Source organism: Lissotriton helveticus, chromosome 5_1 (genome assembly GCF_964261635.1).
Source record: "Lissotriton helveticus chromosome 5_1, aLisHel1.1, whole genome shotgun sequence".
In the NCBI taxonomy this organism is placed as follows: Eukaryota; Metazoa; Chordata; class Amphibia; order Caudata; family Salamandridae; genus Lissotriton; species Lissotriton helveticus.
Genome location: NC_136065.1, coordinates 1,948,032,337 through 1,948,057,069, shown reverse-complemented (window position 1 = coordinate 1,948,057,069; position 24,733 = coordinate 1,948,032,337). Strand labels below are relative to the sequence as shown.

At 42.6% G+C, this 24,733-nt stretch overlaps 1 protein-coding gene across 2 annotated transcripts in view; it reads right to left on the bottom strand.

Moving 5' to 3' along the window:
- The window catches only part of SOCS7 (suppressor of cytokine signaling 7), a 249,832-nt gene extending 235,589 nt beyond the window's left edge, over nt 1-14,243 (bottom strand). The window contains exon 1 of one of the 2 annotated variants that reach the window (XM_078645604.1): nt 13,403-14,243. In XM_078645604.1, coding sequence (XP_078501730.1) covers nt 13,403-14,061 — 659 coding nt within the window. In that variant the 5' untranslated portion in view covers nt 14,062-14,243. The remainder of the gene's footprint in view (nt 1-13,402) is intronic. The other variant, XM_078645603.1, reaches the window with a different exon arrangement.
- Between the last annotated feature and the right edge of the window lie 10,490 nt (nt 14,244-24,733).

Below are 24,733 nucleotides of genomic sequence, written 5' to 3'. Positions count from 1 at the left end.
CTTGAATCCTGATGGTGCAATGAGCAAGGGACTCATGTCTGAGCACACCCTTCCACACTCATGGTGGCCAAAATAATTTACAAAAAGGGGGTGAGTCCCTTGCTCATTGCACCATCAGGATTCAAGCAAGCCGGGCCGACGACGGCTGAAATGCCAGAAACCGGTCCCCGGAAGCTTGTTTCCTTCCCAGTATAAGAATGGGCTTGGTAGTTTGGTTTGCCCTGTTCCCATCATGCACTGGGACAGGAACAGACTAATTTGCATGTAGCCAGGTTCTGAGCTGGGATGGTGCAGTGAGCTAAAAACAGTGATGGATCAAGCCCTGATCTTTGGACTGGGTAAGAGTGGTCTGCTTAATTCAGACACTCTGTTCATCACCACCCCCTTTTCTGAATCATTTTGTCCACCATAAGCGTGGAAGGGTATACTCAGATGTGAGTCCCTTGCTCATTGCACCATCAGGATTCAAGCAAGCCGGGCCGACGACGGCTGAAATGCCAGAGACCGGTCCCCGGAAGCTTGTTTCCTTTCCAGTATAAGAATTGGCTTGGTAGTTTGGTTTGCCCTGTTCCCATCATGCACTGGGACAGGAACAGACTAATTTGCATGTAGCCTGGTTCTGAGCTGGGATGGTGCAGTGAGCTAAAAAACGGTGATGGATCAACCCATTTTGCCTTGATACATATGGCCCCAAGTGAAGTAATCAGAGTTGAGAACTTTCTTATCTATTTTTTAATCAATGGCTTTGACTTCTGGGGGGGAAATCATTGAATTGTCACAATTGAAAGCAGCGTGATAAAAAGGAAGAGTCAGAGAAGGTTGACACATTGGCAATCTATTTTAAAAAGTTCTTCATGGTGGTTTAGAACTTCAGAAATAAGACCTTGCAAATATTCTTCTTCAACTGAAATATTGTTTTAATACACTAACTGCAGCAATGGCAGCCTGATCTTCACGTGACTTGTGCATCCCACACATATGGAGAAGGGGACTGAACATACTAATAATGAAGACCAAACTCAAGTTGTCTACCTGGGGTTAATAAAAATAAAATCTCTTTTACGTAGCTCTTTATAAAATCACCTATTCTAAGCATTGTATTGAACAATGAAAAGGTATATAGTCTGCAGGCCTGTGAAGGATGAAAGAATGACCTGCACTTTCCAAGATTCAAACTGCAGCGACCACTGCAGATGTGAACAATGACCATCAACCCACCGAGTCACACTGGATAATGGCACCTATCAAATGAATGTCAATTAGCAATACATTTAATGTTTCGAGCCAACTGTATTATTAGAAAACGAATTACATGACAAGAATGCAGGACAGCAAAAGAAATCCTAGCTGAATACATTACTACCATTAACTCACTACTAATGTCAATGATTGCCACCGATCATATATCGGAAATCAAAAGCCCTTCTGGAGAACAAAAGAGTGTAGACAGACTTCTCCAAGAAGACAAAAAGGTAAACCGGTTTCAAAAGATTTGAAGAATCACCGCAATAGTATAATTGTAGTTGCAATATAGCCATCTACGGAAATATATGTAATCTCCCCATGAGGTCATGCAGCTAATTTATGGTTGTTAAAGCAAATGCTGAGCACACAACCAGGAAACAAATCAAGAAAACTCAGAGGAAACGTTACGGTGCATTTAGGCCTATGACAGAAAGGAACACACCACCACCTTGGCAGATGGCACTGCTTGCTAAACGCAATCTAAAACCCCCTAGGTGTGTCGTTCTCACAAAGCGGCACAGTAGTACTACAGAGAGCCTTCACTCGTGATGGTACACTGCCAAGAACACGTCTTCCTCATTTTGCACTTGCTCAGACACTGCAGCTTTACATCCGTGTTCGACTGCAAGTATCTGCAGACTTCCGGGGGGGTAGGGGGGGGGGGGAGAATAAAAAAAAGATATATATTATATATATAAAACCAAACGTACATCCTACTCCAGCAAAGAAGAGGCACGTACTCAAGGTGGGCAAGGATAAGGCTTATTTATTTTTCAGGTCTCCCTCAATCCCGCATGAGGAGATCAATATATGGTTGTACAAATAACTACACATTAGAATCTAAGTCACTAAAATGAAGATTAAGAATGAAGGGGAAATGGAGAGTTTCAAATTAATGTTAAAAACGCTTCCCACTGCTTAAAATTATACTGTGAATATACCCTGCTTTACAGAACACTTACTTTAATAGGCAGTAACATTGAAATTTTATTTTTTCTAACATCATCTTATTCCGTGCTTGCTACCACATAGTACTCTTTTCCAGCGCCATATTTGCAGTTTGCGTTCTATCTTCAGGGACAGTTTGCATGTATTAATTTACCGAGCATGTACAGAAACTGTGTCCGTGAATATTTCTGTAAATATTGGTAACTTTCATGGTACAAAGTGTACTTGGAATTGGCTCATGCAGAGTCTGCCTTGCACTGATTTTATGGCAAGGTACGGAGGTCAATATTATGTATCAACTCTTTATTGCCACACACAAAGCAGCAACAACTAGAACAATAACTTTAGAATTAGAACTTATAGATATATAATGCCCAAACAAGCAGCCATCTTCATACTTTGTTGCTGCTCACGCATCAGATAAGACCACTGAGGTTTACTTAAACTTTGGTGCATGGACATTTAAATATATTAATGGGAAAAACCAATTTAATGTATTAAGTAACTACATCTTAATATAGAATTCGATTGTACTACAGAAGGTTACTAGTGTGGAAGACTGATTGAAAGAATGCAACATTTTGCTAGGAGTTGGGGTAAATTCTAATTAGTAGTGTTTCATTGATTGCAGTGAAAACCTGCCTGGGGATTTCCGGAGCATAAGTTTATCCAGCTACCATGTAATTTACAGTATTCAAGAAAGAATGTTTTACAAAGCATAGCCAAACTGAACTTCTGCAAGCATGCGGTTGATAAGAGTCAAGTCTCCATTATAAGAATTGTGTTTATTTATGTTAACTATGCAGAGTAGTGCAGCAACACGAACATTAATGCAGTAGGTTTAAGGGTTTTTAATATGCGCCCGAGAGTAAGGCAGTTGACTATCTTGAACATGCACAATCAGTTGAGTCGCCTCAAAGTGACGTGACCAGTAATGGCTTGGTTGAGGTCAAGAGATGTGAGTCTGTTTATTTGGATGATGTATTAATAATGACAGAATCAAAGGGGTTAGCTTTAGAGCAGACAGTTAGCGGTCCGAAGTCTAGGGAATTCGGAATCTGTGGTGAACAGAGACAAGTCTTGTTTGGTACCGACTCAGCTAATGACATTTTTAGGCTTCCAGATACAGGCCATTGGACTGTGTGTTGATGTTACCCGCAGAGAAAGTGAAGAGAATTTGTAGGGAGATGAGGAAGGTTCTGGAGAGCACATATTTTATCTCTAAAACAGTTGGGAGGACAACAATTGAAAGCTCTGGCAGAGCTGCTGAGGAATTTTTAGGCATTTTTGCCTTGATCGGGACATTATGATTCAAACCCAGCACATCCCGGGACTCTGCAATTAATTACGTAGCAGATAGGAACTCAAGGAATTTATGGGATTCAATCGATTGGAAGTTGAACAGGGAGGTGTTCAAGGCATTAGAAAGGGGATGGAGGCCTTTTCAGATGGATCTTTTTGAGCGCAAATTAAATGCTCAATGCCACCAGTTTTTGCAGTTGGAAACCAGATCTGGATGTTTTTCTACAGTTATGCGTTCCCCCCTCTCTTAAATCAGAGGGTGTTGATGAAGATGAGAAGGGAGCAAGCAATGCAAAATTTTGGCCCACACAGGTGTGGTTTACAGATATAATGAGTTTGTTATGTTATAGCTATTTCTAAAGCGCGGCAATTACCAGAGGGTGTCCGGGCGCTAACCACTATTCTCTGAGAAAATAAGGTAGGAGGCAATGTTAAAGCGTAAAAAAAACAGGTTTTCAGTCCCTTCTGAAAAGTGAGAAGGTCAGGACCCTTTCTCAGATATAGGGAAAAATCATTCCAGGCCTATTCTGGGGCGCACCGTAAAGCTTCTCCCACCCCAAGAAGATTTTTTGATGAGCGGTACAATCACCAACTTAGCTCCACACTGGGTAGGTCCCACGGCATTTGCAGTTTCAGGTAGTCTGAACCTATGCCATGTAGTGCCTTATAGGCGGTGCAGAGCGCTTTAAAGTGCCCCCATTTCCTAACCGGCAACCAATGCAGTTTTTTGATTTCCTTAGAAATAGGGGCAAATTTGGGAATGCCTGTGAGCAGCCTTGCTGCCACGTTTTGCAGTAGTTGCAATTTATTTAAAAAACGTTCCTGTATGTTTAAATAAAGGCTGTTAGGAAAGTCAAGTCTGGACATAATAAGTGCAGTGACTACAGTCCGCTGGCTATAAGCTGGCAAAAAGGGGAGAACTTTCTTAATCATTCTGATTGTAAAAAAGGTAGATGATGCCACAGCGTTGATCTGAATGCCAACGTTGAGGTTCTCGTCAATTACGACTCCTAGGTTTTTCACCTTCCCAGAGGGAGTCGGAAGAGTCCCCATTGCTTCTGGCCACCAATCTGGGGTCCAGAAGTTAGGATCATTTCCAAATAGGATGACCTCTGTCTTTCCTGAGTTCAGTTTCAGGCAGTATTGTGACATCTACCTCCCGATTGCTGCCATACAATCATGGAACTGGTTATCAATTCCTGCTGTCTGACCAGGCAGGAGAGCCACCACAATTTGTGTATCGTCTGCATTCGATGTCAGGCTGAACCCAAATGAACCAATTAGAGTAGCTAGGGGGGAAACATATACGTTAAAAAGTGTGGAGCTAAGTGAAGACCCCTGTGGCACCCCGCATGGCAAAAAAAAAAAAGGTTTAGAGTGCCACAGTGGGATCGATCGGTCAAAAAAGATTTCAGGAGACCATATGCTTTGCCTTGTATCCCACATGCCAGCAAACGGTCCATCAATACATCGTGATGGACCGTATCAAAGACCGCAGACAGGTCCAACAAAATTAGGGTATTTCCTCCATGTCCACTGCCTCCCTTATCTCTTCCGTCGATTTTATAAGGGCAGATTCTGTACTATGCCCTTCTCTGAACCCATATTGAGAGGGATCTCAGACGTGGGTTTCGCACAGAAAGATGCTAAGCTGCGAATTCGTGGTTTTCTCAACCAATTTTGCAGGTAATGGGAGGCGTGATATGGGTTGAAAAATGATTAGGTTCCTTTGGGTCCAACTTGGGCTTTTAAAGCAGAGGCAATATAGAAGTCATCTTCCAAGACCTAGGGAAGTGCCCTGCTTCAAACATAGTATTGAACAGAGGGGTGAGCAAAAGGGACCGGGCCCGTTTGACCACTGAGACTGGACAAGGATCATAGGGAGAGCCTGATCTTGCAGACAGGAGAAGTTTCTCAGTGTCAGTTACGGACAGTGGCACAAATTTGTCAAACACCGGGGAGATGTCAGCAACTGGCCTCCTTCCCTCCATCAAAGCTCCCGTTCCTCCCGGGCTTGGGTGACTAAAGTCCGAGAAGATGACCTCTACCTTGTTCAAAAAGAACCTGGCAATGTCATTGCATAGTTCCTGACTAGCCTCAATTTTTGTCGGGCTGGCCAAACTTGAGACTGTGTTAATAAAGTTCTTTAGTAAAGTTTTTTGCCGAATTAATTCGATTTGTAAAAAACATTTTTGTTGCTTCAAATATGAGTTGTTTATAAATGTCGATACTTTTTAACTCTTTTTCTCCTCTTCCTTATATTCTTTCCTCCAGCACCGCTCTAGAGACTTACAGGAGAGTTTTTGTCTCCTCAGTTTTTCTGAGTACCAGGGGTCTGTTGGTTGGGACCTTCTAGGACATAGAGCTTTGACTGGGACAAGTTTATTACAGGCTGACTCCACCCACGTTGTATAATGAACGACGGCCTCCTCTATTGCGGAGGGTACCTGACCAAACAGATGTCATGAGTGCATCTTCTAGGTCCGTGCTCTCGATTTTGTTCCTGGCTCTGCTATTAATCTGAATCTTAGTGCCCTTCTCTGTCTTGTTATGAGTGGCCAGGGTTAACTCCAATAGTACAGCCGCATGGTCTGTCCAAGTCAAAAATGAGCCTGTATCCCTCACTTGAGGGTGGTTTGAAAAGATTCCGTCCAGAGTGTGACCTGCCATATGCGTGGGGCACGTCACCAGCTGACTTAGGTCAGCAATCTTCATCAAATCTATAAGAGCCACTCTATTTGGGTCCATCAATGTTTCCAAGTAGTAATTAAAGTCTCCCATGATTGTAAAGGACTCCGTGCAAAGCCCCTCTTCCAGCAGATTACCAATAGCATTTAAAAAAGCGATCCTAGGTCCCGGGGTCTGTATAATAAAATGCCCTTAATGGATGGATGGTATGATAAACTGAAGCTAACGGAGAGAGCCTCACAGACTGACTTGGAGGCTATATGAAAGGCAGCCCTTTGTGAGTTATGATAGATTATAGCTAAGCCCCCCCTCCTTACTGGCCTGTTTAAATTATGGCAAAGAAACCCCGTCGGAGTAGCTTTTACAATATCGGAGCCCCTTTCTTCTAATAAAATCTTTTTGAAATAATAAAAAAAATAATAATAATAATAATAATAATAATAATAATAATAATAATAATAATAATAATAATAATAATAATAATATCGGAGCCTGAGCTTTCATCTGTCCAGCCTTCAGTGATATAAGCAATTTGAATATTCTCCTCCTCAATAAGCAAGGCACTCTCAACACTGTGCTTCACCAAAGACCTAGCATTGAGCAATAAACATTTTATCACTATTGTATTGGGCTCCGCCGTTTTTGAAACTTCAACATTAATGGGCTTAATAGGTTGGTAGCTAAGCCTGGGCAAAGCAGAATTGCAGTTGGGGCAGATAGTCAAGGAAGACCCTGGTCTCGTGTTGAATATGAGACACAAACAGTGGACTTACTGACTGGCTTCAAGCCCAATAACTGTAATCTTGGATACCTCGTAATGTTAGCCCCACCTTGGTTCGATGTGGAAGGGGTGCTGGTGAAGCACGGACGGGCGCAGAGGGGCTTGCCTTTGGCGCGTCAGCGCAACGCCTGTTGAGCGGACGCGTCAGCGCTTACATTTATAGCGTCAGGGAAAATAGCCTGCTGACCTGAACTACCCCCAAAATAGCGGCCCTACTCCCCACGAGTCCCGGGAAAACCACCTAATGTTTGTCCGCCCCTGAGCACGCTCACCAGTGACCCCCACTCCCCCGGAGGTTAACAGGAAGTACAAAGAACAAAGGCAGGTAGGATAAAATATGCCGATTAAAGTACTGTCGAGCTCAATGGTAACCAGAGGTTGTGGCAAAACAATAGATCCAAATTAAAATACAATTTAAAACGTTAAAAGACGTTAAAAACAATTTAAGAACTGTCAGAGTAGTTACAAGTGCAAGTTTCAAGTGCAAAATACGCTAGTAGTAGACTCCCGGCTCAAGCCTCAGGAGCTAGTGGTTGTTGTTGGATGGCCCAGCACTTTTAGCAGACTGTGTGAGATATTGGTGAATCCAGCGGGGGAATGTCAAAAGTTAATAAAGAACGGTCAAATGAAGTTGATGGCATGGATGATTTCAAGAGAGTTTGGCAAGCATTGGGACTATCGTCAGAAGCTTCTCAACTCATCTAGAGTTTTGAGCTCTGGGGACAACAAAGTCATATAGTCTGGCCTGGAAGAGATGAGTTTGTTGGTGCGCTCAAAGATTTGGATCCTATATTGGCACCTCTTGTGACTGTGATAAATTATTTAACGGAATAATTTTTAGGAGGAAGATCATACAGTTTAGTGAATTTGAGTAGATCAACTAATTTTTAGGTGGAAGATCATACAGTTTAGTGAATTTGAGTAGATCAACTATTTTGGCAGGTGAATGGGATTCTACTGGGTCAAGTTGGTGTTGTGAAAAGAGTGGTTAGAAGTGTGCGGTTGGTAGTTCCACTAGGGCCATGGTATATCTTTTCATAGGATGTGGATCAGGTTCTAAATGAGTTGTCTGTATGGAGTGAGAATGAAAATTTGAGTTTAAAGGAACTTTCGTCGAAGGTTACCATGCAACTTTGTTTAGGCTCATTTAATAAAGTATTAGACGTGAGGGCTTTAGAGGTTTCCTCTAGATGTTATGTATCGAAGGTGTGTGCTTTTATAGTAAAAGGAGAGCGAAATGTATGTCACATTCTATTTTGTAGCCACATGTGGAGGTGAATAACAAATTGTATGTTGTGAAATGTTTAAAGGAGTATGAGAAGAGGACAGAGTTTAAGGGATGTGATAGAGTCCCAGTTGCTAATTTCATTTAGATATCCCCATAAAGCGAAGTCATGTCCTACCTTGGCAAGATGGGTCGAAATTGTCATGGCAAAAGATGGAATTGATTTACAAATGTTGAGGCACATTCTGTAAGAGGTGCAATGGCTTCAAAAACATATATGGTGGGTGGAAGTCATTCAAGCACCCTGGCAACTGTAAGTAGCCTGGTCATCAGAGTCTGTGTTAAAGAAGTTTTACTTCAAACCAATGGAAAGTGCATCTCTGAATGTTGTGGCAAGACTTTAAAAATGCATAATATTGGCCTCTGTACCTTGCCATAAAATTGAGATTTTCCACAGCAGGGGTGGGATGAAAATCATGACTTCATTAAAGAAACAGACGCTAATATTATCCCTCCCAAATATCCCACCCTTAATATAAGAAGTTCCAAGAAGGACTAATGCCAAATATTGGAAAGTTTTGGCAGAACAGTTGGATCCAATTTGTTTGCAGCAAAAGAAGGAAGATGGCTGCTTATTTGGGACTTCTATATCGATTAAAATGTTGTTAAGTTCTAATTCTAAAGTTATTTGTCTAGTTGTTGCTGCTATGTGTGGCACTAAGGAATTGATGCATAATATTAGCATCCGTGCCTTTAATAAAATAATGATTTTCATCTCAACCCTGCTGTAAAAAATCTGAATTTCAAGCTCAAACGCTCCAGCCGCCTGCGGAAGACGTGACATGTCATTGTGCAGATCACAGAAGGTCACGTAACAGTTATTTATATAAAAATAAAGGAGTTGCAACTACTTCTTTGTACATCCTTACTATACACTTGCTACCCGGTCACGCAAACCCGAATGTACACGAGTCAGCAAATATGGCCAAGTCAGCCCTGCTGCGACTGTACCCTCAGACCAGCAAGTTAGCCACAGAGCTCAGCCATGACTGTTTATCTTTCAGATGTTTTACTGGAAAATATGTCTAGTTCTAGGGGGTAGGCAGGAAGAAAGAGAAGTGTTCTCATACTCTATAACTAGGCCAACAGAAAAGAACGAGAAATGACAGAAACAAACCAGGGACAGATGCCACAACCACAGCTTTAATATCATCAATGGGTCTGTCCTGGGGGTATCACAAAGGCGATTTTCATAATGTTACCCTTGATTGAATATGAATAACGGACGACAATGAAGCAACAGAATGCCTCCGAAAGCATCTGAAACCTGCCCAATAAACTGAAAATCCATTAAGAGGGTCATGGGCATTTGTCACTAAGCTACACTGCAATTTATACCTTAGTGCGTTATGATAAGCAGGACAGGCACAGTTATAACATTTCCACAACATTGTGAAAATCGCACAAAGTCTTATTCCACACAAAAGCTTTATTGCACTCAACGGTAAGAAATCCATTGCGCATGTCGAATGTTTCAGTCAGAAAGATTAGGTCGAACTTAACTATCATCACACTATCATCATTATTGTAGTGTTGGCTCTGCTGGTTTCATGTTTCACACAACACAACCAATCTACAGAACAATGTCTTAAGCACTGAAACTGCCTTGCAGAGAGGTGGAAAAAAGGGAAATAATGATAGTTACAGCCAAAAGGTCAAACATAGAATATTATATTGAAGAAACAGAGCCAAGCTGTTGCAGAGCAACCCCGTAGCCAAATTTATTGTAGTCCTTCTTCTGTACTTTGCCTGCATCAGAAGAAGGCACTGCCCATAATCATAAAGGTGAGAATGTTAGGGATAAGCGCAAGTCTCCTCTCAGCAAGTTTCATGTGCCGTGCAGCACTTTAACAAATAATTAAAAGCAAACCATTGGAAATTTGAAAAAGGAAATTGTATTCTCAAAAAAAAAAAAAAAAAAAGGATATAGATGGGTGTTTCAATGAGACATGGCATGAGCTTATATTTGTAGCAAAGAAGCTTGTACAGTATACGTATAAAGCATTTTTAGTGCGGCCCAACATGCACACCTGGTCACTTCCCAGTCTACTGTACACATCTCTTGTAGCCTGGTTGCACTAGAACGTATTAACATTCTACCCCCAACACTACACATCTTCCCTTTTAACAACAAAATAAGTTTTTCTAATGAAAAATCAATACTCCAAAATTATACCAAGCTATACATAAAAACAATCATACAAAAAATCATTTAAAAAAATTACAATTAACTAACATTCCACTACTATTTACTTGCAATAAAACTATTGACATTTCTTTGGAACATTTATTACAACCACATCTACTTCTCTCCACATCACTATTCTCCCGGTTCTTTTCTAATTCATTGCCTCTCTCAATAGATTTACTAGAAATCATTTCTCTGGTGCTCACACCAATTTTCTCCAAGTTATTGTACGATCCAATATTCTCACTCCTTACATTGTTCTCACCATCGATGCACTCTTCATCCAGCCAATCCTGATTCGTATTCTTGTCACTCATTAAAAAAAATCTTACACCTGGACATTCTACCAATATGCTACGTCTTGCCATGGTTCAATTTAGAAGAATGACAATGTAACTCAATCGCTTCAATAGGCTCAGGAAACTTACTTTCACCCATTTTCACAATCTTTTCCGCCCACTCTTCTTAAAAGGAACCCATTCACCAACCTTTAAATCAACTTTCACATCAAGTCTTTCATCGCAATTCTTATAGATAATTTGTGCCTTACCTCCATTTCTCTATACTTCTTCAGGAGACCAATTGACTTTCCTAGCTCTTGTCGTCCATGCTACCTTGTACCTTGCAAATGAGGTACTTCCTTTCATGATGACGAAAGGGCACCCCAGTGACACTACTAGGTGTATTTGTGTATATCCACAACATTTTTAAATCTTCTATTTCCCAATAATCTTGCTCTCCATAGACAGTTGTATACAGCTTCTAATCACTTTGTTAAACCTTTCCATTAAGCTATTTCTTTCTGGATGATAATTTGACGTTGTTTTGTGTACCACTCATTTTCTTTTCAAAACATCTTGGAAACAACTCAAAACAAACTGCGGACCATTATCACCTAATTTTAGGTTAACCTTTCCCCAAAAAGATCGTATCCAAAAATGTGACTACAATCTTGGAAAGAACATACTATACAATTTCTACTCCTACTCATTTAGAAAACCAATCGATCATTACTATCAAATACTGATGACATTCTCCACTGCTCTTTACAGGTCCCATAATATTAATTTCCAATGACTACCACAGCACACTAGGACTTGTAACTGGACAAAGAGGTGGACGGAAAGGCACTTGTGTAATTCTTGTCTCATACACGTTTGTTAATGTCATCCTTCGCTATAATCAAAACAGGTTCTGGCCTATTTGGAAGACACATCGTACCCAAAACTACTAAATCCATTCACCCTAAAATGGAAGGTTCCTTGCTCACAACATACAACTTTCTTTCTGCTCTCCTATTCTTAAATTCAAACCACAAATTCCTACAACCTAGTAAATCAATAGGTACACCTGTGAATTTTTAAGCCTAATGTCGGCAGGCTCTGGATGTTCTCCCAAAACTTCTACCGAAGACTCCTTCCATACATCTCGTTTTATAATAGTATATGGCGAACCAGAGTCTGCAACAATTTGCATTCTGACTCCAACAAATACAATCTCAAATGTGCTATATTAATGAAGGACACGGAGACAGAGTTGGTTCCAGGTACCACATAGGCTGAAAGGAGAAAAACCTTTTTTCATTCTTTTATTTATTTGGGGTATCACAGGACTCGCACCGTACATAATGGTCCAATAGATCAACTTTTCCAGAAGATTAACCCCTTCATGACAAATCGAGCACCTCTTTAAATGCAAATTACTTTACGGATTTACAGCAAATAACAAAAAAAGCATGATTAATAAAGTGCTAACGTTCTGCCAAATCTGGTGTAAATCCGTTGAGCCATTTTTTTTGTCAGAGAGCTAAATTTCATATTTGAATTAATACAGCAAATCAATGTTTTGGGTCCCCCTTTTTTCTTGGCCTTCGCTTGACGGATCAACGCGAAACTTTCCATTAAAGGAGTTGACTTGCAATTTTTTATGGAAAGTTTAAAGCAGATTTGCGTAACAGCTCCAAAATGTTATGGAAGAAACAAACAATGCCTTTTCGATAGAAAGAGAGATCTAACTATAACTACACTAGCACTACGGCTGCCAATGTAATATAATGTACCTTCCCCCCACCAACCCCCCCCCCCCCCCCCCCCGGACAGTGTGTACGGATCAAAATTACTTCCCAGTCCCTCATGTTTTCGCTTCTCCCATGCACCGCTGATTTTTTCCATATGACATGGTTGTGTGTTTACACACTGCGGTACAGAAGAAGAGTGGTTCCTGAACTCTCCATGGTCCTGAGTCTAGAGCTTGAGCTCTCCCCGTTAGCTAGGGGTTTTGGAGGGGAGCCTGGCGGAACAGGCACTATTGAGCACAACCTTGTTGGTGGCCAAACGGGACATCGCAGCCCAATGTAAGCCTTCCAGGTCCCTTCCGTTATCACTGTGGAGAAGGGGGTGGACTGGTGTACCCAACAAGAGAAGCCGGAGTACGAGGCACGGGGTTGGCCTACTATGCGTGCCAAAATATGGAACAAATGGTTTGAATGAACGGGGATATGGACCCAACATGAAAAAGTTCCCAGGATAATTATGTTCATGTTGCAACACCATATCTGCATATTAAGTCTCAGTCAGTCTCTCTTACAATAGTACCTCTAACGGCTCAGCTCTGTGTAGGTAACTTGTCCTCCCTACAAAAACTCACCATAAGCTTAACTAAGCCTCACTTTTAACTGATCATGCCGCGCATTCGGCCAACTTTATCATACTACGCCAAACAACATTGCTCCTGCATCCTCGTTGCAGTGGAATACCTCTCACTGAGAATCCTTGATAATCACCGTCCATCGGTCTCCCGGTTACACCTTGTTTTCCTTACATCACAGTCCTCGGATTTCCTTGTAACAGCACATCTGTAAAACCCTCACCCTTACTTACCCCTTCTGCCTCCCATTAACCCTTTTCGGCCCCCTTCACAATATCTCCGACTGCCAGCATCCCTTTGCCCTAATCATACGTCTCACCTTCCTTCTGTGCCGCACACATCCGTCAAGCTGACCGCAGAGCTACTAAGGTCGCCAGTTGTGCCTCGGGCTTCCCCGGAACCGTTACAACTCTTGGTGCGGAACAGCCGGCTGAGGCGGATCTTCAGGGAGCTCTTGCGAGCGCTGCCGCCGGGCCGGGGGGACAGCCTTCCGGGCTCCTTGACGCGGCCCGATCTCCCCTTCTGTACGGGCTCCGGGGGCTGCAGAAAGAGCGGCAACCGGCACGCCTGCTCTTCGGAAGCGGCCTCTGGGCCCTCCAGAACCAGTAGTGCGTCGCTTGTCTCCTCAGCTGGATCGTCGGGGCCAGCGGCTGCCTGACAAGGGCACTGCTTCAACTCTAGCGCCCCCAGCCGCAGTTCTAGGCCGGGCCCCCAGTGCTGCTCAGCACCCAGCTGTCCGAGCACCAGACGGTGGCGGGGACAGAGCTCGGGCCCGCCGCCACCGCCCTCTTCTCCCTCGTCCTCGGGCTCCCCGGCGCCGCGGGCCCCACTACGGAAGACCATCAGCTGCGGCCGGGAGCCATGGGGCAGCTCGGAGGGGCCAGCGCGCTCTTCCCCGCAGCCCAGCAGGCGGCTCAGCGCCCGGTGCGGGGCGGCCTCCGGCTCCCCCCGGCCCTCCGGAGGCGGCGGCTGCTGCATTGGCCTCGCCGGGGCCTAGCGCTCGGCCATGGCAGGGCCACCTTACCAGCCCCCGCGCAGGTCCGGCTCCTCCGCACCACCGACCACTGCTTCATGGAGGCCCCGGGCGCCTCCCTCCCTGCACCGACTCACACAGCTCTACCGTCGCCGCGGCCTACTGCGTCACTTCCACCTCCTCGACCAATCCCAGCAGTGGCGCCGTATGCTGGTCACTTCCGCCCCTCGAGTAGCGTCAAACAGAAAAGCTAGGAATGACAGCATCGTCGAAAGGGACGAAGGACTACACGTCAAAGTCTGACACTCGAAGCATTTGAGTCTGAGATTTTTATTTTATTTATTTAATACATTTTTATAAAGCGCGGACTTTACCCGAAGCTGTCAGAGCACTGTACAATAGAACCAGTTACGTTACATGAGAGAACTGTTGCAGGAATAGAACAAACAAAAATAGCATGAACAGACTGTACAAGCAAAAGTAAGAATAAATATGACACATTTTACAATGACTAAAGAACTTCCTGGCGAACAATAGCAGGCCATAAATTCAAAACAACTCAGGCAAAAGGAACACAATTTCAGCAAGCACAGGATGTGTAAGCAAAAATATAAACATATGTGACAAATTTACAATGACTAAAGAATTTCCTGGCAGGGTCTGAGACGCCGCGACAATAGAAATGAATGTTCCCAAAACTTACCTAAACTAAGTTCAAAACCCAAATCCTTGTTATAATTGTTGAATTGATGATACATATATCAATTAAGTTGAAAGTAGATTTAATGTAGTAACGGAGCAGGTACACAGCCAGACAGGTTAGCAGTCAGGAGTAACTGAACACATTGGAATACAATAAGTAGGAACACTCGGAATGGAATATAGAATGAATACAGTTAAAGCGATACTCATGTATTACACAACATAACACATCCCCCTTTGAACATAATAGAAATAAACTTATAACTTGTGCCCGACACCACCCCCCTCCTTTACAAAACAAATTTGGGAAAAAAAATATAGCAAAAGTGTAACATTGTTCCTTAAAAAAAAAAACTTTACAAAGGAAAGTTTTCAGAAATGTAATCAGCCAACCAAACAGGAGGCCTTTTTTCACGCCTGGGGTTTCTAAAAACATTTACCACCTCATCACATACCGAACTAGATGAAGTAGAAGCACTCAAATCAGATGAAATCGGGACTGAAACATCTGAAACAGGACAACTGGAAGTATTAGAAATCGCAAAAGCATCAGGTGACTTAGCACAAAACAAATCTTCTAAATCAAACAAATCAGATGACTTCTGTGATGAAACCTGACAAGAAGAATCAACTTGAGGAGGAGAACATTTGGCTATCCTTTTAAGGTTCCAAACCCGTCCATCAGATAGACGAACCGAATTGTTTAAAACTTCTACAATTTGCATAGGTTCGTAAAAACCACTTTCCTCCTTGGAAGATTTACAAGGTTTCTTAACTCTTACCCACTGACCAACAACCAATTCAACATCCTTCACTTTATGCTTTGTATCATACAACATTTTGCTTTTAAGATGTGAAGCTTGGCTCCTTTCCTTTACAACATCCTCAGACCAATTCACCACATTAGACTTAAACAACCACCCTGGAGTAAACTTAGTTCGTGGATTTCTACCACGCATAAGTACAAAAGGAGGAAAACCTGTAGCCTCACAAATCGAGGTTCTGTAAGACCAAACCATCTTCAAAACCTGAACTTCCCACTCTTTATTCTTTCCAGACATTTGAATAGTACTTTTAATAACACGGTTAAAGCACTCAACCATTCCATTACTGTTTGGGTTGTATAGAGCCGTGGTCTTGTGCTTGATTCCTAATCTATTGAAATACTCTTTTGCCTTAATAGAAGTAAATTGGACACCATTGTCAATTAGTAAAACGGAAGGAATGCCTTCCAAAGTGAAAGATTTGTCCAAAATTTTTAAAACGGTCTCAGTATCAGCTTTACTTACAATTTTTACAAAAGGCCACCTTGAAAACAAATCCATTAAAACCAAAATATACCTTTGCTCACTACCAATGGGACCCATGATATCAATAGCTAAATGTTCCCAAGGAGAAGTAGGTGCAGTCATGTTGCCCATAGGAGGCTTACACACAACCAATGATTTGTCAGCTGTTTGACAAGATTTGCAACTCCTTACAAACTTATCAATTTCTGCATCCATACCGGGCCACCAAAATAAGGCTTTAACAGTGCGTTTAGAACGGACAATGCCGAAATGTCCCTCATGGCATAAAGCCATGATGGACGACCGCAAAGTCTTTGGAGGTATGACTCTCTCTCCAAACCAGATGTTGCCATCTTGAACACTTAAATCTAATCTAACCTCCCAGAAAGGCTTCAAAGGATGCTTGCCATCAACTTTCTTCGGCCAGGACCCAGCTAGATGGGATTTCACTAAAGATAACTCTTCATCTTTCAGATACTCATCAACCCACTTCTCCTTCAAAATGCCTGCACCTTCCATGTCTTGTACATTATTACATTTCTTATATAGCGCCAGAATCGACCCCCGAAGGGGTATCTCCGCGCTTGCCTTGGGAACCCGTCCTGGTTTTTCCCTGTGAGAGAGCCCCTGCAGGGCATCCCCAAGGTGAAAGCCAGGCATCCCGCCGCAGGGGGGCCGTTGTGGAGATTAAGCAAGCTTAATGCCCAGAGTTGCAGAGTGTGAACCCATGATTAGGTCAGGCACCGAAGCGAGAATTATCAAGTCCGTGGACATTTGAGCTCAACACCCTGCCGCGTCGGGAATCGAACCCTGGTCCCGGGTCTGACCTCTGCTTCAGGGTCTGCCTGCTCTAACCAGTGAGCCACACTTCTCCATAGCCTACATAGGCTACCTGGAAGGAATTCCACAATTCATCCTCACATTCATCAAGTTGCTTAGGCATTCTAGAAAGGAAATCAGCAATACAATTTTCATGATCACTAGCAAAAGTACATTTGGTGTATTCAACTGTTAAACCTTTGTCATTAAGTATGCTTAAAACTTCATTCAAAGTGCTGTCATGATCTGCTTTTTCCTTACCAAAAATGAGAATATCATCTTGAAAAAACTTTGTGTTTTTAACTGTGGAAAACAACCTGTGCATTAAACGCTGGAAAACAGCTGCGGCCGAAGCCAAGCCAAAAGGCATCCTTTTAAATTGGAAACATCCTTGTGGGGTTATGAAAGCAGTGTATTGTCTGCTGTCTCTAAACAAAGGAATCTGATGGTACGCAGATGATAAATCTATTGTAGTGAACCATTTAGCACCATCAAGCAAAGCTAACATTTCATTAATTTTTGGCAGAGGGAATTGATCTACCACTACATTATCATTTAAATGGCGAAGGTCCACGCATAATCTTAATTTACCATTGGAACATTTCACGACCACCAAGGGAGAAACCCAAGCAGATGCCTCAATAGGTTCAATTATGTTAGATGAGACCAATTTCTCAAGTTCCGTTGCAACATCTTTTCTTAAAGCGATTGGCACACTTCTAACTTTGTGGATCTTGGATACAGCAGAATCCTTTAAAATTATTTTATGTTCAAAATCTTTTAATTTGCCAATTGTCTTTTGAAAAACCGCAGGAAATCTTTTTAACAGTTCCTCACCTGTTTTAGTACCTTCATCCATCACTAACACCTTTTCTACTGAGTTGGGGTCAAGAATAATATGTAAATCCCCTTGGTCTTTCCACCCTAAAACTGATGGACCTTTTTTTGATATATACAACTTGCCATATGATTTACGGTTCTTGAACTCAAATTTCAGCCAACGAAAACCAACAATATCAATCTTCCCACCATTATAACCCTCTGGGTCAATATCTGGAGAAGACAGTTTTGGACCAACTCTGTCCACAAATGTATTACGCCATATATCTTCGTTTACTAGTGTATAGGGCGAACCAGAATCAGCATATACTTTGATTCGCACACCTCCTATGTGTATCCAACATTCAGGTTTGTTATCAACAAGTAAACAACCATCCCTGATGTTGAGAAGTAGTTTCTTCTTCAAGACTACAGATTGTGCTGTAGTCTTGAAGAAGAAACTACGTCCAATGGGACCCATGATATCAATAACTAAATGTTCCCAAGGAGAAGTAGGTGCAGTCATGTTGCCCATAGGAGGCTTACACACAACCAATGATTTGTCAGCTGTTTGACAAGATTTGCAACTCCTTACAAACTTATCAATTTCTGCATCCATACCGGGCCACCAAAATGAGGTTTTAACAGTGCGTTTAGAACGGACAATGCCGAAATGTCCCTCATGGCATAAAGCCATGATGGACGACCGCAAAGTCTTTGGAGGTATGACTCTCTCTCCAAACCAGATGTTGCCATCTTGAACACTTAAATCTAATCTAACCTCCCAGAAAGGCTTCAAAGGATGCTTGCCATCAACTTTCTTCGGCCAGGACCCAGCTAGATGGGATTTCACTAAAGATAACTCTTCATCTTTCAGATACTCATCAACCCACTTCTCCTTCAAAATGCCTGCACCTTCCATGTCTTGTACATAGGCTACCTGGAAGGAATTCCACAATTCATCCTCACATTCATCAAGTTGCTTAGGCATTCTAGAAAGGAAATCAGCAATACAATTTTCTTTGCCAGCCACATATTCCATTTTATAACAATAATCTTGTAGCTTGATAGCAAGTCTGGCAACTCTCGCTGAGGTGTTTACAGTACCTTCAGTAGTTAGAACTCTGAGCAATGGCTTGTGATCACAGCGCAAAATAAACTTTGTACCCCATACAAAAGCTCTAAAGTGATTAACCGCCCATACACATGCTAAAGTTTCTTTTTCAATTGTAGAATATTTTTCTTCTGTAGGCGAGAGTGACCTGGAAGCATAAGCAACAATTTGTTCCTTACCATTCAAACCGACTTGGGATAAAACCGAACCCAAACCTTTAATGCTGGCATCCGTGGTGATAATAGATTGAGCATCAGGACTAAAACTTTTTAATGAAGCTATATTAGTGATACAGCTTTTGATGTCTTCGAAATCTTGTTCGCATTCTACCGACCAAGCAAACTTTGTCTTGTTCTTTAACAGCTGTCTAATATTATATGTTCTGGTCGCAAAATTTGGAATGTACTTTGAACAAAATTCAGCCAAACCTATAAAGGATCTGACATCATCTTTTCCTTTGGGGGAAGGAGCACATCTGATAGCATCAACTAAGTTAGGTTTTGGTTTAATCCCATCACAATCTATAACATGGCCAAGGTAAGTGACATGATCACTAGCAAAAGTACATTTGGTGTATTCAACTGTTAAACCTTTGTCATTAAGTATGCTTAAAACTTCATTCAAAGTGCTGTCATGATCTGCTTTTTCCTTACCAAAAATGAGAATATCATCTTGAAAAAACTTTGTGTTTTTAACTGTGGAAAACAACCTGTGCATTAAACGCTGGAAAACAGCTGCGGCCGAAGCCAAGCCAAAAGGCATCCTTTTAAATTGGAAACATCCTTGTGGGGTTATGAAAGCAGTGTATTGTCTGCTGTCTCTAAACAAAGGAATCTGATGGTACGCAGATGATAAATCTATTGTAGTGAACCATTTAGCACCATCAAGCAAAGCTAACATTTCATTAATTTTTGGCAGAGGGAATTGATCTACCACTATATTATCATTTAAATGGCGAAGGTCCACGCATAATGTCGCTGAAAGGCGATTCCTGTATGTGTGATGCTGCATGGGACGTGACTAACAGTGCGTCCCGGGTCTGCCAGGTGTGCAATTTCCGTTTTTGGCCCAGCCTTAACCTCCCGCCTTTCCATCCCACTGATACCTCACTGGTGAAAGCCGGTTTGATCAATGCTAGGTCATTGGTCAAACATGCAGCAGATATCTTTGAGCTGCTGAGTGACAATCAGTTGGACCTATTATTCATTACGGAAACTTGGCTCAATGACACTTGTGCCCCTTCTGTTGAACTTGCTATTCCACGTGGATTTAAAATATTTAGGTCTGACCGCCTTCTGGGTAGAGGTGGCGGAACCGCGGTTGTTTTCAGAGAACAGTGGATTTTCTCCTTTGACTCCCAAGAACAACTGGCTGAGGCGGAGATGCTACACTTCTCTCTGATATTCAATGCCCACTCATCCATTGGTGGCACGCTGGTTTACCGTCCTCCTGGCTATATCGGCAATTTCGTACAGGTCCTGGAAGAAGTTATAGTTCCTAGGATTTTGCGTCATTCCCGGTACCTCCTTCTGGGGGATTTTAATATCCATGTTGATAGCCCGGACCTACCAGAGGCGGTTCGCCTTGCAGAAGTTCTCTCTATGGCCCAACTAAAACAATGGGTGGTCGCTCCAACCCACCTAGGCGGCCATATTTTGGATCTGGTATGCACAAACTTTGACATCAACATGGTCCATCCTGAGCCAGTAACCTGGTCTGACCATAAGCTCATCAGATTCTCCTGGCCTCTATTGTCCTCTACTGCGATCCAGCCCCAAATTGCCCACACACAGAAGATCAACTTAAATACTCTCTCAGCTGGTCTTGTTGCCTCTCGCCCACTGCTCCCTCCTGACATTGATGCTGCAGCCAGCGCATTTAACCTATGGGTGGAGTGTGCGACTGCCGCAACAATTAAGAGCAGTCGGGTCTGTAGACTCCGTTCTACCCCTTCTAAACCTTGGTTTTGTCCTGCTCTCCGAGACCTCAAATCAGGCTGTAAAAAGCTGGAGAGGTTATGGAGACTAGCTTACCTGCCTGAGGCGAAAAAGGATCTACGGACTGCACAAAAAAAGTATTATGCAGCCATCAGATCTGCCAAAAGTAGCTACTATGCAGGGCGCATCAGCAAAGCTAACAACAACAGCAAGGAAATATTTGCGATTGTCAATAGCTTTGTATCCCCCTGTGCATCAAAACCTTTGCTGTCCGCATCAGAAGAATGGTGCGAAGAACTATCTGAGTTCTTCGTTGAAAAAATTGCCAAAATTCAGGTGGACCTGCAAAATGTTTGTAATGGCCCTTCGTCTCTCCTAACAACTCCGCTTCCTTTAATGCCCAGACGCATCGCCCAACTGGCCAACTTTACCCCTCAACTAGATTCGGACATCACTGCCATTGTTGCTGCCTTAAAATCTGGATCTCCCTCTGACCCATGCCCGGCCAGAGTACTTGCGGGTGTAGCGGAATCGGTGGGAAAGGAGGTAACCAAGATCATTAACCTCTCGCTCCACTCAGCTACCGTCCCTGACTGTTGGAAACAAGCAAAACTGCTCCCATTATTAAAAAAAAATGGTCTTGATCCGGCCACCCCGTCCAACTTTCGACCAATATCTTTGCTGCCAGCGCTTGCAAAAGTATGCGAAAAGATTGTTTTTGGTCAACTGGAGAAATTCGTGGAATCCACGGAGGCCCTACACCCAGCCCAGTCTGGCTTTAGGGCCGCCTATAGTACTGAGACGGCTTTAGTCGAAATATCGGAGGCTATTCGGGAGTGTCTTGACGGGGGTGGCAGAGCGGCTCTGATTTTATTGGACCTCTCTGCTGCCTTCGATACGGTGCCTCACTCCCTTCTACTCTCCAGACTAGCCAATATAGGTATTACTGGCTCCGCATTTGACTGGCTGACCTCATTTTTAAAAAACCGCACGCAACAAGTTTGGTTGCCCCCCTTTGCTTCCACTCCTAAACTGCTTTCTACTGGTGTTCCTCAGGGGTCCATGTTAAGCCCATTGCTTTTCAATATTTATCTTACCCCTCTGATCTACCTGGCTGAACAGTTAGGGGCAAAAATTATGGCGTACGCCGACGATACGCAACTTCTGTTTACTTGGCCCAAAGATAATTTAGATACGTCGGCGGCCCAATTATGCCTATCCTCTGTCTTCCAATGGTTAGCTAACGCCCAGCTAAAATGTAATGAAAGCAAATCCGAGATCCTGCTATATGGTTCTTTTCCTGAGGATTTTAGTGATTGTCTTTGGCCTACCGACCTACCCCCTCCAAAAGCTGCTTCGGGCCCAGTGAAAAATTTGGGGGTTTGGTTTGGTAAGAACCTTAAGTTCGAGGACCATATAAATAAAGTCACTGGAGTTTGTTTTTTCACTTTAAAAACTTTGCGCAGGTTTTTCCCTCTGTTACCGAAAGAAGCTAAAGAGACTGTCATTCGGGCATTAATACTCTCTCGGTTAGACTACGCTAATGGACTGTTTTCTGGCTTGCCGGCTTACCTGATTCACCGCCTTCAGGTTATTCAGAACGCCGCCGCCAGACTTCTGTTTAATGTCCCAAGGCGTTCCAGTGCTCGACCTCTTCTCCGTGCTTTGCACTGGCTCCCTGTTGCCCACAGGATTTTGTTGAAAATCCTAGTGCTGGCGTATCGGGCCATCCACCACACTGGTCCTGTCTACCTGAGAAAAAGGTTCTGCTTGTATATTCCCAATCGCCTTTTGCGCTCGGCCAATCTGTGCCAAATGACTGTCCCCAAATTTAAATATTGCAGACTTGGTGGCCAATCAATCTCAGTGAGAGCAGCGAAATCCTGGAATACTTTACCTCTTCATTTAAAAACTGCACCGACTCTTGGTTCTTTTAAGAAGGGTCTTAAAACCCATCTTTTCAATATTATAGTCTAAACCTCCCTACTTTCTGTATTCCTAGTTATTTACGCTCCCCCAGTCTGCTCTGCCTTCAACGCGCCAGGATACTATTTTTTTAGTAATAGAGCGCGATATAAAAGCCTTTAATAATAATAATAATAATAATCTTAATTTACCATTGGAACGTTTCACGACCACCAAGGGAGAAACCCAAGCAGATGCCTCAATAGGTTCAATTATGTTAGATGAGACCAATTTCTCAAGTTCCGTTGCAACATCTTTTCTTAAAGCGATTGGCACACTTCTAACTTTGTGGATCTTGGATACAGCAGAATCCTTTAAAATTATTTTATGTTCAAAATCTTTTAATTTGCCAATTGTCTTTTGAAAAACCGCAGGAAATCTTTTTAACAGTTCCTCACCCGTTTTAGTACCTTCATCCATCACTAACACCTTTTCTACTGAGTTGGGGTCAAGAATAATATGTAAATCCCCTTGGTCTTTCCACCCTAAAACTGATGGACCTTTTTTTGATATATACAACTTGCCATATGATTTACGGTTCTTGAACTCAAATTTCAGCCAACGAAAACCAACAATATCAATCTTCCCACCATTATAACCCTCTGGGTCAATATCTGGAGAAGACAGTTTTGGACCAACTCTGTCCACAAATGTATTACGCCATATATCTTCGTTTACTATTGTATAGGGCGAACCAGAATCAGCATATACTTTGATTCGCACACCTCCTATGTGTATCCAACATTCAGGTTTGTTATCAACAAGTAAACAACCATCCCTGATGTTGAGAAGTAGTTTCTTCTTCAAGACTACAGATTGTGCTGTAGTCTTGAAGAAGAAACTACGTCCAATGGGACCCATGATATCAATAGCTAAATGTTCCCAAGGAGAAGTAGGTGCAGTCATGTTGCCCATAGGAGGCTTACACACAACCAATGATTTGTCAGCTGTTTGACAAGATTTGCAACTCCTTACAAACTTATCAATTTCTGCATCCATACCGGGCCACCAAAATTAGGTTTTAACAGTGCGTTTAGAACGGACAATGCCGAAATGTCCCTCATGGCATAAAGCCATGATGGACGACCGCAAAGTCTTTGGAGGTATGACTCTCTCTCCAAACCAGATGTTGCCATCTTGAACACTTAAATCTAATCTAACCTCCCAGAAAGGCTTCAAAGGATGCTTGCCATCAACTTTCTTCGGCCAGGACCCAGCTAGATGGGATTTCACTAAAGATAACTCTTCATCTTTCAGATACTCATCAACCCACTTCTCCTTCAAAATGCCTGCACCTTCCATGTCTTGTACATAGGCTACCTGGAAGGAATTCCACAATTCATCCTCACATTCATCAAGTTGCTTAGGCATTCTAGAAAGGAAATCAGCAATACAATTTTCTTTGCCAGCCACATATTCCATTTTATAACAATAATCTTGTAGCTTGATAGCAAGTCTGGCAACTCTCGCTGAGGTGTTTACAGTACCTTCAGTAGTTAGAACTCTGAGCAATGGCTTGTGATCACAGCGCAAAATAAACTTTGTACCCCATACAAAAGCTCTAAAGTGATTAACCGCCCATACACATGCTAAAGTTTCTTTTTCAATTGTAGAATATTTTTCTTCTGTAGGCGAGAGTGACCTGGAAGCATAAGCAACAATTTGTTCCTTACCATTCAAACCGACTTGGGATAAAACCGAACCCAAACCTTTAATGCTGGCATCCGTGGTGATAATAGATTGAGCATCAGGACTAAAACTTTTTAATGAAGCTATATTAGTGATACAGCTTTTGATGTCTTCGAAATCTTGTTCGCATTCTACCGACCAAGCAAACTTTGTCTTGTTCTTTAACAGCTGTCTAATATTATATGTTCTGGTCGCAAAATTTGGAATGTACTTTGAACAAAATTCAGCCAAACCTATAAAGGATCTGACATCATCTTTTCCTTTGGGGGAAGGAGCACATCTGATAGCATCAACTAAGTTAGGTTTTGGTTTAATCCCATCACAATCTATAACATGGCCTAGG